Source organism: Passer montanus, unplaced genomic scaffold, assembly GCF_014805655.1.
Source record: "Passer montanus isolate IOZ18808 unplaced genomic scaffold, ASM1480565v1 scaffold23, whole genome shotgun sequence".
Taxonomy (NCBI): domain Eukaryota; kingdom Metazoa; phylum Chordata; class Aves; order Passeriformes; family Passeridae; genus Passer; species Passer montanus.
Window position 1 is genome coordinate 8968689 of NW_024366926.1, and position 16629 is coordinate 8985317.

At 38.6% G+C, this 16629-nt stretch overlaps 1 protein-coding gene across 1 annotated transcript in view; it reads right to left on the minus strand.

Moving 5' to 3' along the window:
• The window catches only part of COL25A1 (collagen type XXV alpha 1 chain), a 297986-nt gene that overhangs the window by 21090 nt on the left and 260267 nt on the right, over window positions 1-16629 (minus strand). The window contains exons 22-31 of the mRNA XM_039710662.1: window positions 15106-15150; window positions 14500-14577; window positions 11548-11571; window positions 10604-10648; window positions 8988-9032; window positions 8671-8751; window positions 7862-7924; window positions 6228-6278; window positions 5842-5868; window positions 988-1041 (exon numbers count right to left, since the gene is read on the minus strand). Coding sequence (XP_039566596.1) covers window positions 988-1041; window positions 5842-5868; window positions 6228-6278; window positions 7862-7924; window positions 8671-8751; window positions 8988-9032; window positions 10604-10648; window positions 11548-11571; window positions 14500-14577; window positions 15106-15150 — 513 coding nt within the window. The remainder of the gene's footprint in view (window positions 1-987; window positions 1042-5841; window positions 5869-6227; window positions 6279-7861; window positions 7925-8670; window positions 8752-8987; window positions 9033-10603; window positions 10649-11547; window positions 11572-14499; window positions 14578-15105; window positions 15151-16629) is intronic.

The window sequence follows — 16629 nt, forward strand, 5'->3', positions numbered from 1 at the left end:
TTTTCACAGAGTTGACAGAAGACACATTTTGTACTAACTGAAGGAAGAAAAAAGAATTGAAATCAGTAATTCGCTAGAAAAACAAAAAATACTCAAGTCCTTCAGGCACTTAACTAGCCTGAGTGGTAACTGCAGTCTACTGTACAGTTTAATTTGGACTGTGCTGCATGTCTTGTATTTATCAATACACAGCTCTGTAAAAAAGAATCTTAGCTTTCTCAGATGAAGCTAACTGGACTTCTGCCATGTGCCTGTGTCCTTTTTACAGCCAGTCTGAAGTTGTTTCAGCACAGTTGTTTCATTAAAGGTGTTTGTTTTGTTTGAGGAAGTCAAAGAGACAAAGTTCTGGACTGGTAACTCTTCTGAGGTTTTAGGATATTGTCTTCTGGGTTGTTGTAAGTTGATGGCTGAATTGTTAAAGGTGACAGGCTTTTAGTTAAAGATTAGAGTTCCTATCCTATTTCCAATGGAGAAAATTTATTGTGAATATTTAAAAATTAAATAGCAGGTCTCCTATCTTCTAAGCATACAAAAAAAATTAAATTTTACAGAGGCTGGAGATATTTTTCCTGGATAAAAACATTTAAGGAAATAGAGGAGAGAAACACTCTTTCTTTTTGCCATTGCATTCTTATATAATCAGATCACACTACCTTCTTTTGTACCAGCTTGTTCTCAATTTGCACAACATAATGAAACCAATGAAACTCATGTTCTGTTTGTGGCACTGTGAACTAGAAAGTCCAGTCAATTTCTTACTGATTAGTCATTTCAAAATACCAGCTCCCCTCAAGTGATTGAGTTACAATGTCAACCTCAAACAGATAAATGTGTGAGACTGGAATGCATATACAGTTCTGGACTGCTCCTCTACAGGTGTGGTGCTGCTCTGTTCTGTAACATCCAGGCACAGCATGAGTCCCCATGTGACACATTTCCACTGTGGCAGTCACTTTGCAGCGAGGAGCACATGGAACATATACTTACTCTCTCTCCTTTGGGACCTGCAGGGCCATGGGGACCAACTGGGCCATCTATGCCCTACAAAAAGGAACAAAGAGGGTAAGAGAGAGGGTGAGTTCTTACAACTCTTTAGCTTTAATAGCTGTCTTGTACACAAGAACTAACATGGAATCAGTCTTCACTTCTTGAAAATTCGGATTTAATTTTGTTGCAACCTATATGGCTTTCAAAACTCCACCTGTAACCTACCGTGTTACAAGGCAGAGCGTTCTATTGGCATTTACTACATCCATGGAAGCAATCAGACTTACAAAGATTACAGACTTACAACTGACTGTAAGAAGATGGAAAGGTCAAAAAAAATTTTAAATTATTGTTTTATTTTTAAAATTGATTATTCTTTAAATTGAAATGTCCACCTGTAAGATGGACTTAGCTATTGCAGGGATCAATGAGAATCTTACTTCCAAGTTACAACTCTTCCACTGCATAGATTTCTTTATCATTCAAGAAAGCAGAAGATTTAACATCTCTGATGTTATATATAAATATATATATAAATATAGCAACGTGTGTAGATGAAGCCCAGCACATCTGCATCTCCTTCACTGATTCCATATTAGCACTGAACAGCTATGTTCTCCTGTAAGCTAAATCCCTAACCTTACCAGGAAAACTTGCAACCCAACCAAGGCAGTTGTCCAACCAAAAATCAAAACTAGGCTGCCTTTTTAAGGTTCAGAGCTCCTTCTACAGAGAATTACATTCTCTTTCCCACACATACCGCCCTAAGAACCTGCTTGGAGCCCCCTCCTCTGCCACATGGAAAGTGCCTGCAGCATTTGGCCTTCCTTCCTGTGTGCAGTGAGGAGCCTGGCTGGCAGAGCCCTGGGAAGCACAGGGACTCGGTCACGAAGGGGACACAGAAAGACAAGGGACTCACCCGGGCTCCTGGCTTTCCGTCTAAGCCAGATGCTCCCTGTGTGGTTAGGTGGAAGCATGGATGATGGGCACGACACGAATGACAAGAACGTGAGATTAGTAAGTGGTGCTGATGAATAAACACAATTCAAACGTACAGTACACGCTGTGACAGGGTTCTGGAGTGGGTATCACATTACTACAGCATGTTAGTTAAAAATTCACATGAAACACCAAGAGCCTGGTTCTGTTCTCGCTTCAGTGTAACATCACTGACCCACCCCTGCCCTCACATCAAATATATTAGAGCAGAATATTGCCAGGCTATAGGAGTGCTACAAACACCAGATGTTAGGGTGTTTTTGAGCCTGAACACACAAATATTTGCTTTGTCATTTACTCGCATGGTTTCTGATTTGTAAATAGCGACAATACTGAATAGTATACACAAAGGAAGAAAAATGTGTGTTAACTGCGATAGGAAATATTTAAGTGCAAGAATACTGCATTATGCAGCCAACAAAATCTGGATCCTGACCACAATGGGCTCATTCATTTCCAAGAGCCCGGGAGACAATCACATTTCCTGTTTTCCCGCTATACTCCCAGGCAGGGGCTGCGGTTCGGTGAGCCTGAGCATCCTTGGGGCCGGGGGGACCCCTCGTGGATTCTGTGCGAATCACCAGCACTCGGGACACCGGGAATAACCTGGGGAACACCTCCCTCCTAAAAAAGCTAACCAAACCAACCCCAAAGAAACCCAACTAACATATCCAGCCAACTCAATAAAACGAGCTGGTTTTTGGAGCGTCAAGCTCTTGGACTTTGCTCCTGAAAATGACATTTAGAAGTAGCAAGCAGGAGCAAAACACAGTCTGTGTAAATTTGGAAAACCTAGTAGCATATTTTGTTCTGGAATCTCTTCTACCTTGTAGCATCTGATCAGGCCTCCTCTACAGAGATGTAACTCTGTCAATGTGAAAATGAGTTTTATTTTTCTCAAAATAAGTTAAAATTCTCAGTGATGCTGACCTTGTCTACAGGCCCTGCACATAATTCTTGAAAATATTAATCAGAGAGGTTTGTGCTCCTTTGGGTCAGCTAAGTCTTTTTTCTCCATTTTACTTTTAACAATGTAGTCACTGGGAGCAGTCCTCATAAAATAACAACAGCAAAGAGGAAAAACAAACTCTTTTTCTGAGAAAAAAATAAAGCTGCCTTTTCAGCATGCTTTCAAACACATAAAGTATTTTCTGTTTTATCAACCTAACTTGTAAGAAAAAATTCATGCCAAACACTCACGGGAGTGTTTAGAATGGGAATTTTCTAAAGAACAAGGCAAAAATAAAAATCCAGGGGGAAAAAAAACCCCAAAAATGCAACTAAATTCCTTAAACAAATTTTTAGCTTTCCTCAATTAGACCTCTCAATTTGAACCGCAGAAGTGCAATAAGAGGAAGAATAACTGAGGAGATGGGGGAAAGGGAAGACTCCTTTTTTTAATGGAAACACCATACAACACTTGAATAACAGCAGGACTAATGCAATGGGGGTGATGGCATCCTTGTGACACTGAACACTCTCAACTGACACACAACAACAACAAAAAAAACCCAATCCTGACAGCACTGGGTTTTACAAGGACATTACTTGGGATGATAGCACAGATTTGGACAAAACAAAACAAGACTGATGCTCTGCTCCAACATGGTATATTCTGTGTATGCTATTGAGTAAATCAGAGTTGTTCATGAGGAGTAGAAAGAGATGTTTGTGATTTGCACTGAAATTGAATAGTTGGGTTTTTTTACTTACTGGAAGACCAAGGGGCCCTCTGTCACCCTTTTGACCTGGTTCACCCTTCAATCCTTTAAGACCATTTAACCCTGGTTCACCCTAAACGTAAAAGTATAAATGCCAAATTTTTGGTGCTATAATGGGTGTTTAAGCTGGGATAGAAGAAGCCAGCCTCAGAAGTAGCTGCAAATTCCAGTTTGAAACAAATTCAACCTTCTCAGCTTACTGGCAATTTACATACTGATTTAATAGTTGGCAAAAGTACTTGGGAGGTGTCTGCTCAAGATTTAAAATTTGTGTAGAAAAAACTACATGAAACTTAGGGGTAACAGATTTTTTAAAATATTTTCCTAATAATTATCACTATAGATAGATGGTTTGAATTAAGCATGAGTTTCAGGGGGTTTTGGAAATTCTTCAAATCCCATAAACCACCCTATGCAGATAATTCAAACTGAAAGAAAACGTTCATAAAAGTAAGCCTCAAAATTGTAAGTTTCTGGAGTGGAATCTCCTGAAAAGTACATTTGGAAGGGAGCAATACTTTTCCTTACAGTAAACTGGAATTTGCAGCAAAATCTTACATAAAGATATTTTAAACCTTTAAGCATACATAATAAACAGTAACAAGTTAAAAGAAACAGTATAGGTTACACAATGCCAAGCTATTTGGGAGGTCCTCAGTTTCTGAGTTCATACAGAGAAATTTTAACAATGTAAGAAATGGCACTTATTGTGATTATTAAATTATGCGCAGGCTATTAAACTAAACATCACTAAGATGACAATACTGGGCTCAGAGCTGCCAATAAATCATTCTCTCATAATGAAAAACTGCATCAGCATGAGGGCTGCTCAGTCAAAGAGAGTACTGACCACACCTGCCTCTTTTGGGAAACAGAAATACATGGGTATTTCATCCAGGCTGTTCCCCATGGCCTCATTGCTAGATTTCCCTTTGATGTATTATGTTACCTTATATTATATTCATATTTAAAAAAAAAATCTCAGAAGAACCCAGTCTGCTCCTTTAAGTAACTCCAGACATCATCTGCCTGCTTTGCACCCCAAGTAGCAATTTCTTCATTCGTATTCTATTTGACTCGATGTGACTTTCAGAGCAGTAGCACTGGAAATGCTGAAGTTTTGGAAACAGACCTGAGAAATCCCACAAAAGCCTGAGTCTCAGGCCAAAAGCCTGAGGTAAAGCAGGGCTGGTGCTAAAAAGGAACACACTTGATTTCAAAAAATGATTTATGACTTAGGTTTCTTGAGCCAAGGTAACACAGTCTCACAAGGGGTCAAACCTGTGATTTTCTGTCTTGCAGCTTTAAAATCCCAAAATAAACCCCCAAAACTAAACAGAAACACCCTTTCCTCCTCTTCCTTACTTTTTGAGAAAGGTGTGATTAGGGAGCCATAGTGATTTAAATGGTCATGCCTGACAAGACCACTGGCCTTAATGAATACAGTGTCATGCTGAATTTTAGCTTACCTGTGACTACTGAATTAAAGCACAAATTAAAATATTCCAATTCTGCCAAAATTCACTTCCACTCCCCTGAGCTGTTCTGATGGGCTAAGAGAGTCCCTAAAGAATATCTATGCTGTGGAAAATGTTCAAATTGTATTGCAGACCTGTCTAATCATGAATCTAGTTTGGAAAACATGAAAATGCACACATCAGTTCATGATGGTGAACCAGCATAACATGTGAAGGAACTGGTCAGCAAAATATCTGTCACCTAGCAAAAGCCATGGAGACTGGAAGAAACAGGAGATACAAGAGAGCATAAATGAAGCCAAGTTTATTTGACTTCATTTCCTGAGCCTGTAACATGCTTCTGTATTCCAAAGTAATTCCAAATGCAATGGTAGCTTGCCCATAAACAGGAAGCCAAATAATTTAGTGCCACATTCCTAATATTCATACAAAAAATGGACTCAGCTGATGCTGAGGAGAAATACTACTCAGAAAAAATTGCAGAAAATTAAAAAAGCTTTTAAGCTGCTAATATTAAAATCTGCTTTAAGGTTTAAGAATATCAGAAACATTTATTAAATGAGATATGACAAAACACAGTTCCATGCATTCAAGAGCAAAGCATGACACTTTACAGGCATAAAGAGCTTGTCTATTCAAGACAGATATTAACTTACCTTTGGGCCAGGCAGTCCATGAGGTCCCTGAAAATAAAAGTAACATTTTTCATTATGAAAATACATCACAGTTTTTTTGAGTTTTTGCTTTGTAGGGATACAAATTACCCCTGTATTTCTTTACCCTCAAAAGAAATGCAGCTGTCAATAAAGCAACAATAAACACCTGATTCTGAGGAGGAACCAGACCATTAGCATATTAGCAATAATAAGAATGTGCAATTTATTTCTCCACCTCCTAAGGATTTTAAGACATGCAAAAAAGATTTCCAAATTAAGTCCCCTCTTCAATGGCCACATATCCTGATAGCACTTTTAGTAAGCAGGCAATAAAGTGGTAAGAGGACACAGACCATTTCTAGCCCCTCTGTTCCTCCCAAGCTTACCATGGGGCCTGGAGGACCATGTGGCCCTGGTGGTCCAGGTGGTCCTATCATCTACAGATAAAAAACAATGGTATTAAATCATGCAGAGCAAAGAACTCCCACAAAAATACCAGAAGTCAGGCTGACCCTTGTTGGCAAGCACTTACAAAAATAGCTATGCAACAGTGAACGCTGACAGCGCATCTAGACAGGGCTTTAGGAATGGGAATTATTTTGATTTGAAAGACAGGGCACCCAAAGTGCAGATCTGCCTGTGCCATATGGCAGTGTGCCTGCCTCCAGATTCTTATTCCTAGGGTCTATGATACACTTCAAGACACTATGGGGGAAAAATAATAAATCCCCATAAAACAAACAGTACTGAGAAGGGATACTTGGACTTTTAATATTTTATGGTATGTGCTCTGTAGTTCTCTCTCGTACTACTTAATCTACAGAGCTAGAAGGTGATGATGTGTTATTTTATTCCTCCTCAACACTGACGACTGGAAAAGACACTAAATTCAAGCTGGGCTTTGGCATAATTTCAAAACTGCCCTTTCTCTCCTTTTATTTCTTTTAGCCCACTTGTACCAAAAATTCTCTGAGGTCATTAAAATAGGTAATCAGGTTGCTCAGCATTTAGTGCACGCATATTCTGCACTGGTTTTCCATGTTCCTAGCAAATCCATGGAAAGAATTTCATGATGATATACCCAGCTTAATATCCCCTCTCTTCCTGGATGTAATCCCAATGGGTTGCTGTCGTAACCTGCAGAGTGGCAGCAGGGATGCTAATTCAGGTCTCCAGACTCATGCACTTCTGCAGCAGCTCTCAGTGGCGTCAAGAGCAGCAACAAGAAGCCCTTTGAAACCTAAGACAGATTCCACAACCTGTGAAATCTCCTGAAAACTGTAAGTCTTCCTTCAAGTGAAAGTAAGCGGAACAGGATGAACAAATTAGTGAATTAATTTTTAACAAACTAATCTTCTCACAGAAAGAAACTCAGAGATGAGGAGTGCCTCCTGTGGCCTGTGATAGCACAGGGGAGCCTCTTTGACTTTTCAGAGCTATGGCTTCTGTCACTAACCTCTTCTCTGAGGTCCCTCACCTTGCTGTGCTCTGATAATCAAAGTCACCCACACCATAAAGGCACTATGCAGCAGTTTGTTTGGGTTTTTTTTGGGTTTGTTTGGTTGGTTTTGTAATGCCTTTACAATACTTTGAAAAAAAAAAGTCAGGAGAATGTCTGGTCTTACACAACTAGCTCACTACCCTGGGTCACACATCTGAAGCCCGTCTAGCCTGGTTCTCACTGGACTATCTGAGATTCCCAGAGTATAAGGTATTGAGAGAGAGATTATGGTTTGTTTGGGTTTTTTTCCTTTCTTCCCCATTTATCTTTTCACTCATTACAGAGCCAGAAGGCTTTGAATGAAGAGAGCAGGACTTTTTCATAGTCACAGAATAGAGCAGAACAGGAATTACATATTCTTCAAAATTACGATTTCTTAAACTGTATTTAGCTCTACTATCAGAAGTCTGTTTATTCTCAGGAAAGATCAGTCATGAATATCAAGTATTGCTCAGAATCAGAAGCTGGAGAACCACTGCTGGACTCCTGTGTTCATTGCAACGCCACACTAAGACTTACTGAAGGACCCTGGGCACCAGGCAAACCAACGTCTCCTTTTTCGCCTTTCATGCCACTGGCTCCCTAAAAATCATTACAAAACAGCATTTATAAACAGCTTTAATCTTACTAACAACCAATCTAGAAATTATAATATTTATTGCCAAACAATTATCATCTAAAAAAAGAATAACACAGCACACATATAAAGGAAATTAAAAAATTCTGGCAGTACTTTAAAAATAATATTTAAGTAATATAAACATATGCTTTTATATTGATAGCTATCAGTTGCAGCATAATATTTATGACAATTCCTTACACTGGCACTCCATTCATGATATTGTACTATGGATACAATTTTTAAACCGTTTCTCTTTTTGCTGAGAAATTTCATGTGTTTGTATATATATCTATACATATATATACACACACACACACACAAAATAGAAGAATGCATCCCATAAATATTCATGCATTTTTTTCTCCCTCCTCAATCTAAGTCACCTGAAATTTCCATTCAAAACATAGCTCCTTTCTCCTTTCCCAAGTTGTCCTATATGTTAAAAGAGAGGTACAACTTTGGTCAGCCTGCCAAATAATCTCTTTCTTCCTGACACAGTATTTTTTTTCACTGTATGTGGAATGAAAAGACCTGGCAATCTTACACCTCTTCCTAGATTTGGTGTGAACCAATCTCAGAGTTTTCTCCCCAGTGCTTTCTGTCCCATTTTAAATTTATCAGCACTGTTGGAAATTCCTGATAATGGAAGAGAGAAAAAAAGAAAAGATTTGTTGCTAAAATTATTTAATTAACTTTTCATACTCACTGGTAGGCCAGGCAGACCGATTCCTCCCTTTTCGCCAGGCATTCCAGGATCACCTGTGTCTCCCTTTGAGCCCTTAGGACCCTAAAATATGGACTTATTCAGCAAGTAATGTAAAAAACTAGAGACATCAACAGAATTCTAATGCATACACTACTAGATCACCAAGTATGCAGCAGCACTATAATGATATTTATTAATTATTATAATCACAGTACTTAGATTATGAAAATTAAGTTACAATTTGGAACCATGGAAATAATCTCTTAAAAACATGGTTTCCCACATGTTCTTCACTATATGATTTAAGCAAAATATACCTGCTCTCCATCAGCTCCTGGAGCTCCTGGGGATCCTGGTTCACCCTGCAAAAGGTAAGACAGAACTGGATTATCCCAACTGCCTCAGATACTAGAGGAAAGCTCCAGAGAAAGTCCCATAATTAACAACAACAAAACTAGAGAATATTCTGTCAAAAGCACATATTTAGTATCTATTTTAAATAAACAGCCCACCTGATTATGACATTATACAAACTTTGGGTTGTATAAAGGTGAGACAAGGCATAAAAAAGAAGGAAAAAGAAGACAAAATCCAAGGGGTGAAAGGACCCCGATCCAATGGAAACTTTGCCTGCTACCAGAATAAATACAGACTCATGCCTCCTGATTTATGTAAGGTACAGAGAGACTTCATGGTTTTTTTCCCTATTATAAATCAACCAGTGAAGGAGTTCACATTCACCACATTGTCTTATGACCAGTTCCTGGGTACCATTCTCCAAGGGAACAAGTTATGGTGAGGGATGGAGTCGATGACATTAGAAACAAACTCCTGTGATGTCGAATTCTGCTTTACATTGTAAATTTGGAATGAGAACACTCACCTATATAAAGGAACACAACCTCTTCCACACTCCAACTTCTCTGTTTTACTACATACTGCATGTTGCAGAATTGCTGGGTAGATGATAATGCAAAAAGCAATTTCTGCACACTTAACTGTATATACTATTATCAATTTTCACATAGAATGAACCTTGTTTCTCACAATTTCTCAAAACAATGTGCATGCGTACTGTGATGTATTTCCATATGAAATACTGGATAAAATCTAAAATTGAAATGTCTAGTATTGTTATTGAAGATGCATATATTTGCTCTTGGAATACCATAGAGACACTGGCAGAAGATGCACTATCTAGTATTCAAGAAATAGGAGAAACATCTCAACTAGTTTAAAAGCATTTAGGGAGAGTCCACTAACTTCAACACTTCTTTTTTGAGTATAGGCAAATTTATTATTTAAATTTTACAGAACAGTGCAGCATATGGTACTCATTGTCTCTGTGTGGGCTGCTCAGTAACCTTTCTGTACTACTTATAAGCACCAGCCAGGTGGCATTGGCAGGCTTGGCTTTCCAGCCAGGCTCCTGCCCACATGTGTACACTGTAATTTTTACTGACATTAGACAATACTGCACTTATTTGGGTGGGTGCCCCTGTGATGGAAGAGCTGCATTCACATGCACTCACAGGGTGGCCAGTGGTCTTGCACACAGTTTTGCCCACCTCACTCCCACTCAGCCAGCAGTGAGGCATGGGAGCCACTGTCTGGTTCTGTGGCTGTTTTGCAAAGTCCTCGGGAGCAACCTCAGTGCCGATCCCTGAGTGAGGTGCTTCTGCACTCTTTCAGTACTAATTAATTTTGCTGGTCCTTAGTTAAGCATCTGTGTGTGGCAACTAAACAAGGCACCTATTCTGGAAAGCTACATCACAAGAATTGAGATATAAAGTTGGAAACATGCCATATTTGTTAGATTCACAATTAAACAACTGTTCCGGAAAGCTCCATCTACCTGTACATGTACATCATTTAAAAAAAACCAGAAAATAATCCACCCTTAAGATACAATGAACAAAGTAAGGAAGATCACCTTTGATCCTTGCAGTCCTTGGGGTCCTGGTGGTCCTGGTGGTCCCTAAACAGAAACACACAAACCTCTCAGCTTTTAAATAAACTCCTGAAGAACTTGTCATGTAAGCACAGGGTGAATGTTAATACAGCTACAGTAACAAAATGGGTTAGGTTTTTAACACAAGGGAAACCAAGACTAGTTATGGACAAGTTTTTAACATATGACAGCTCAACAACCACAACACTACCACAAAAAACAGTGTTAAAGTAACAGTAAAACTCATATTTTATAATAAAATTCTCTGCTCCTATTGATGAAATGGCACTGCTTCCCCTAACGGAAGGGAGACCAAAACCCAGTCATATTTGCCAGCCCTCACTGCCTGATCCAAAACAATCTGAGACCGAGAGAAATCTCCAACCAGTTGTAAAGAGGATTCTGCTGAAACATGCTAAGTGCATCTGGGGATACTCAGTGCTTTGTGAAATTGCCATGGAATAAACTGTAACCATTTCTTTAATTTCTACCTCAGGCTGTGGACACAGCGTCATGTATCAAACACTGGTCTAGATGGTGCATAGTGGGGATGCTTTAAAAAAACCCCACAACAACATCTAAAAACCCCCTGCATTAATACAAAGAAAGGGTGTGTCCAGATGGGAAAATACGACTAACAGCAATTTTGCAGAGAAGAACTCAAAGCAAAAAAGAATGTGCTTTCCCAGTGTCATACTTAAATGAAGTTCTGCCATTGATTCAGAAGCAGCAGAATTGGTTCCATTGCTGGCTTTCAACAATGGATCCTCTGCTATGGGAACACCAAGCAAAGAAGTCAGTACATGTTATGATGAACCAGGTTGACATCCAATAAAGCCATGTCCTGAGCTAGCAGAACTACGAGCATGCTGCAGCACAAACAAGTTCTACAGTGCACAGTAAGTCATGCAACAGAAATGAATTACCGTGACAGTCAGGGTGGCAATCCTCTGTTGGCAAAAGGTATTAACAAGAGTTGTCAGTAGCAGAATTAGACAATGATATGAATAATTCAGTTTGCTACAGTTATAATCTCCACAGAACCTATGCTGCATGTGGGAGACACCTTCAAAACCACGAATAAAAACCCTGTTATTTTTAACTCTTGGTGTTGTATTAACTGCTTGGTTTCTGTGGGAATTAGATGAAGGCAGAACTTTTGTACAATGCAAGAGATCAAATAAACAATGGTTAAATAGCAAAATCTAAGCAGAATGCTTCAAAAACATAGGAAAACACAATGGGTTGGTATCTGAAGTTGACCAAAAGTCGAACCTCATGTTCTGCAATGCAGGATTTGCACCCATGTTTAACTAATAAATACAACTCCTGGAGTGGAGCTGTAACATTAATTTTCATATAAAAATGCAGTTCTAGATCCAAAACTGCCAGTCTACAACCCAGCTGTGTATACTACAATTCTACTTGGAATTCTTGGAAAGACAAAGGATATTTTCATCATGGAAGGAGGCAAAATACCTTGACCTGTCACAGGGTTTTTGTTTTTTTTTTTTGCCAAAGAATCTAAAAGCAAGTGGAAAAGTATTAAAATGTAATTTAAATGCTTGTCTATATTTTTAAACAGAGTAAAATCCTCATATATTGCAGCTCACACATGCTTTCCTTTTGCATGTGAAGAACTTACTGGCCTACATGGAACCAGAAATATTTTGCTTTTTAAATTATTATCCAATGTGCAAATAAAAGTTTGCAGATCTTCTGTTTTAAGCTGTAAAAGAATCTCCATGTCAGTGCAACAATACTGTTGGCAAAGATCTGGAACCTACTCAATAAAAAGTACCTGAACAAAATTGTTTCCTAACACATGGATTTAATAAACTCATATTCTTTGTATTTCAGTGTGCTAATGGAAATATATACAGAACTTTAAAAACACTGCAAAGTTCAGGTATGAGCATATCTAGGTATGAAAACCTAAAATATCCATTGCAAAGAACTGTTTACATGTTCACAGTAATGGATCCCTTTACAGAGGGAGATATTTTAATATCTAATGCTGTTGTTCCTATAAAGTTTAAACCTCTGAAACTACTGCTTTTTGCCCTGGGAAATTCTGCAGAGTAGGTGTGAAGAGCAATTTTAACACAGAGATGAATTTTGTATTTGATCCTCCAAGTGAAAGCCACATACTCTCAGCAGGGGTCTTGCTCAAACCATGATGACAATTTTAAGATTGCACATGAGATTGAATAGGAGGCACGAGGCGAAGTAACTGAATTGCTAGACTGCTGCATGATTTATTACTGAATTCTAGCTTAAGACAAGCAGTCCATATCTTGCAAAGTCTTGTCAACTTCTTAAATCTGCAGGCCAAATTCTGTGCAAGTTCACAGTTCAGGGCTGAGCACTGAAGTTCTCATGTGCTTTTGTGGGAGAACTGCAAATCTCAGAGCCCCTAAGAATTTGGCACCAGGAGACTTAGGAATGGGTGTTTGCCATCTGAAAGGACTGAGCTGGATTTGGCAAGGATATTTTTGACTGATCCTATATAATCTTACTTACACCCTCCTTGCACAGCCATTCCCATTAATATCAATTATTTGTTGCCCTGGATCAGAAGGTGATGACATTTGGAACGATTTGTAATGGGATAAAGGCTTTCTAGAATGTTTCAACCATTGCAGAAGGCTTTAGTCCACTTTTAAGGCTTCTTTATGTGCCGCAGCTTTTCTGAGGAAGCTTGAAACTAACCATGATGCCAGAGTTACAATACAAAGACAGAATACAGGAGATACAGGGGCTAAAGCCCCTGCTAAATCTCTGTCTGGTAATACACAACATGAATTTCAGGCTACTTTAGGCATGGAACTCGGGGAGGAATTTAGATGACTGAAAGTTGTGTGTCTGAAGTCCCTTACAAGCAGACCAAATGAAGCAAAAATAATGCAGAGCCTCACAACATGTCTAAGCAGACCTCCCCACAGACACAATGAAAGAACAGACTTAGCCTTAGGTACATATAAGGCTTTTAGATTTTAGTAAAGGCAGTGAGATTTTTTTATTTTTTGAAAGTGTCTTGGAAACCAAATAACTGGTCAGACATTTACGCACTCCCACTGCATAAATGTAAGGAAAAAGTTCAGCAGCTTCAGTGAGAAAGTGATCAGATGCACAATGAGCCAAATCCAGTCTTCAGTTTCACATAAGCAAGCCATTCACTTTGGTGGAGTTATACTGCACAGAATTTGCATCTGAGTATGCTGCAATGTAAATCACCTTGACTGCAATGACATATGTCATCTTGGTCCTTTGCTTTTATGCAAACACGCATTCATTCTTTTTGTAACTCTACTTTAATCCTCCACACTTTTCTGCACACCAGTCAAAATAGGTTTTCCAGAAATGAATGTGAGAAGACTGGTGCTTGGTCTACTTAATGTACTCAAGTTGCTGATTGAATCCACAGCTTGCTAATGGAACCATTTTACATGGTTTCCAAATCTCAAATATTCTGCTCTTTGCATTTTACAGGAAGAGGAGGAGGAAAACAAGAAAAAAAAGAAATGTCAATATTATAATATATGAATTGAAAAGTTCTGTTGAACCTGTGTATGTGGTTTATTACATTAATTCAGCACTAAACACCAAAGCCAACAATGAATTAGTTTCGTCCTGATTTCGTCAGTACTCTCCAGGGAACATGAAACTAATTCACACAGCTGATTTGTATCAGGGAAACAGTTTTTCTAGCACAGAAAACCTGGTTTCCAAATATAGAAAGTGATACCTGATTAATAAGCTCGACAATTTTGCACACAAAGTGTTTTCAAGCTCTTGGCAAAAGAGAAATACAGTGCTGTCAAATGACTTTTTCCCAGACCAGACTAAGCAAATTCAGCCTTGTTAGGTTTGCATACCTGCAGAGCTTCGTGGATATTGCCATTGTAATCAATTATCTCTGTTGCACCTTGATCACCCTTCTGTCCAGGTGGTCCCTGTAATACATTTTCCATTAGAATTTTGAGACAACTGCTGAAGACTATTTTAGACTCTTAACTACAGACACATGCTTTGACTTGATTGTGGGGTGTTAGATTCTAACTGTATTTGCAATACACTACTACAAAACACAGAATTTGAATGAAAACAAATTTATTTTTTATAAAGATAAATAAGCAAGTTAGTACAACGTGACTTCCACTGCAGTGGGAAAGGAAATACATAAGACCTCTGAGGGAAAACATTTAAGGATGTTCCTACACTCTAGTTCTGCATTGGCAGTGAACAATGCCAGAACACCTTGCTTGTAACATCCTGCCCACAAAGTGTGGATTGGAGACTTCTTCAAATAGTGGCAAGTGATGTTAGTCATACAAATGTCCCGTCAGTAACCATGATCCAACAGAGTCAAGTGCCCCATTTCACCTGTAGTGTGAATTGTAGAATTACTGCTACAATTTCACTTCACATGGACTGAATCTTAAGGGTACAAAACAAACAGCTGAGATGAGAAGTAGACTTACCCGTGGACCTGCAGATCCTGTGTCACCTCTCTCACCTGTATCACCCTATGCAAAAATGATACATGAAAAAAACAGATATGCCATTTGAAGATTTATCATATGGTTCTTCCCTTTTAACAATGTTTTCTTACATGAACTGGTTTATGGGGCCTCTTACCCTAAACAGAATGTGAATCTTATTTAATGAAAGGAAAAAGTCCTTCAAAATCTATATACTGGTAGAATCGACAATGATGAATTTGGTTGTGTGTGAATATCAGAGTGTTTGCAATAAAAAATTGCAAAGAACCAAAAAATAGGCAGATTACCAATTAAGCAATTTGTGCAACATCCCTATTCTTAATGACACTACTATCAAAAGCTTGATGAGAATACCAGAGAAATTAAATTACTTAGCCTGAAACCAGTCACAAACTTCTTCAAATGTGTGTTTCAAAATATATAAACTTTTATTTCTGTGATCATGCCTCCACTAACCTTCTGAACTTCCCTGGTCTGAGTCACTGCCTCCCCTACAAACACAACTGTGCTATCAGATTTAGAGTTTTTTGATGCCCTTTCTGTGACAGGCCTAAGATCATTACCAGCTTACACACACCTTTTTATTCCTGGCTATTAGTAATATGCTTCAAATGATGGAGGGAATTTCAAACATGTATGCATTCATATCCCAACATCCACAATTCATTTCACAGTCACTTTCGCAGCAAGGTCTTACATTTTAATTTTAATATTACTCAAAATTAATATGGGTAAGAACTGCAAATTTTGCTCCTGTTGACATCTAGAGAACTTTGGTAAAAGCTAGGAAAAGAATTATTAATTCACCACTGGTAACAGAACAGAAAACTTTCTGGTAATAGAAACCAGAAAACTTTCACAGAGCTAATGAAGGCATATGGAGAGCAGACTGGTGGCAGGTCATAATCAAGGTTGTGCCATCTGCCTTTCCCTTCAGTGCGCTGCTTTGGCAGAAGCTAGTGAACGTTGGAACTTTTAAAAAATGAAGTTCCCCACCACTAGACTGACTTCTGTGTGCCAGATTTTCATGACAGACATCCAGGTAAAATGGAATTCATATATCCTTTTTTGATAAAAAGGGAATTAAAGGGGATATCTTTATAATTTTGGTGCATGTGGGAGATGTCCAGGTACTGTAGTCAAATGAGAGGCTGATTTACTTTTCTGCTGTCACTCTGATACTTTAATTCCCTCATCAGTTCCCTTGCCTTCCAACACTTCTTTCTGGTGGGAATGAATGAGGTTAAATGGCATTTTTTAAATCACATCTTTAAGCACTTAAGGCCACTCTTCAAGGACCTTGCAAGTACTGCAAACAGTATCACACCAGCCTACATTGTCCTGTCACCCTTATTCTGACAGTAGACCTGTCAATACCCACCTACACAAGTACATTTTCATCCATCATACAACATGAAGGAATCCAGTGGAAACAGTATTTGCACAGCAGATAAAGTAATAGAAAAACATACATTTTATCTCTCCATATATGTGAACCAACTA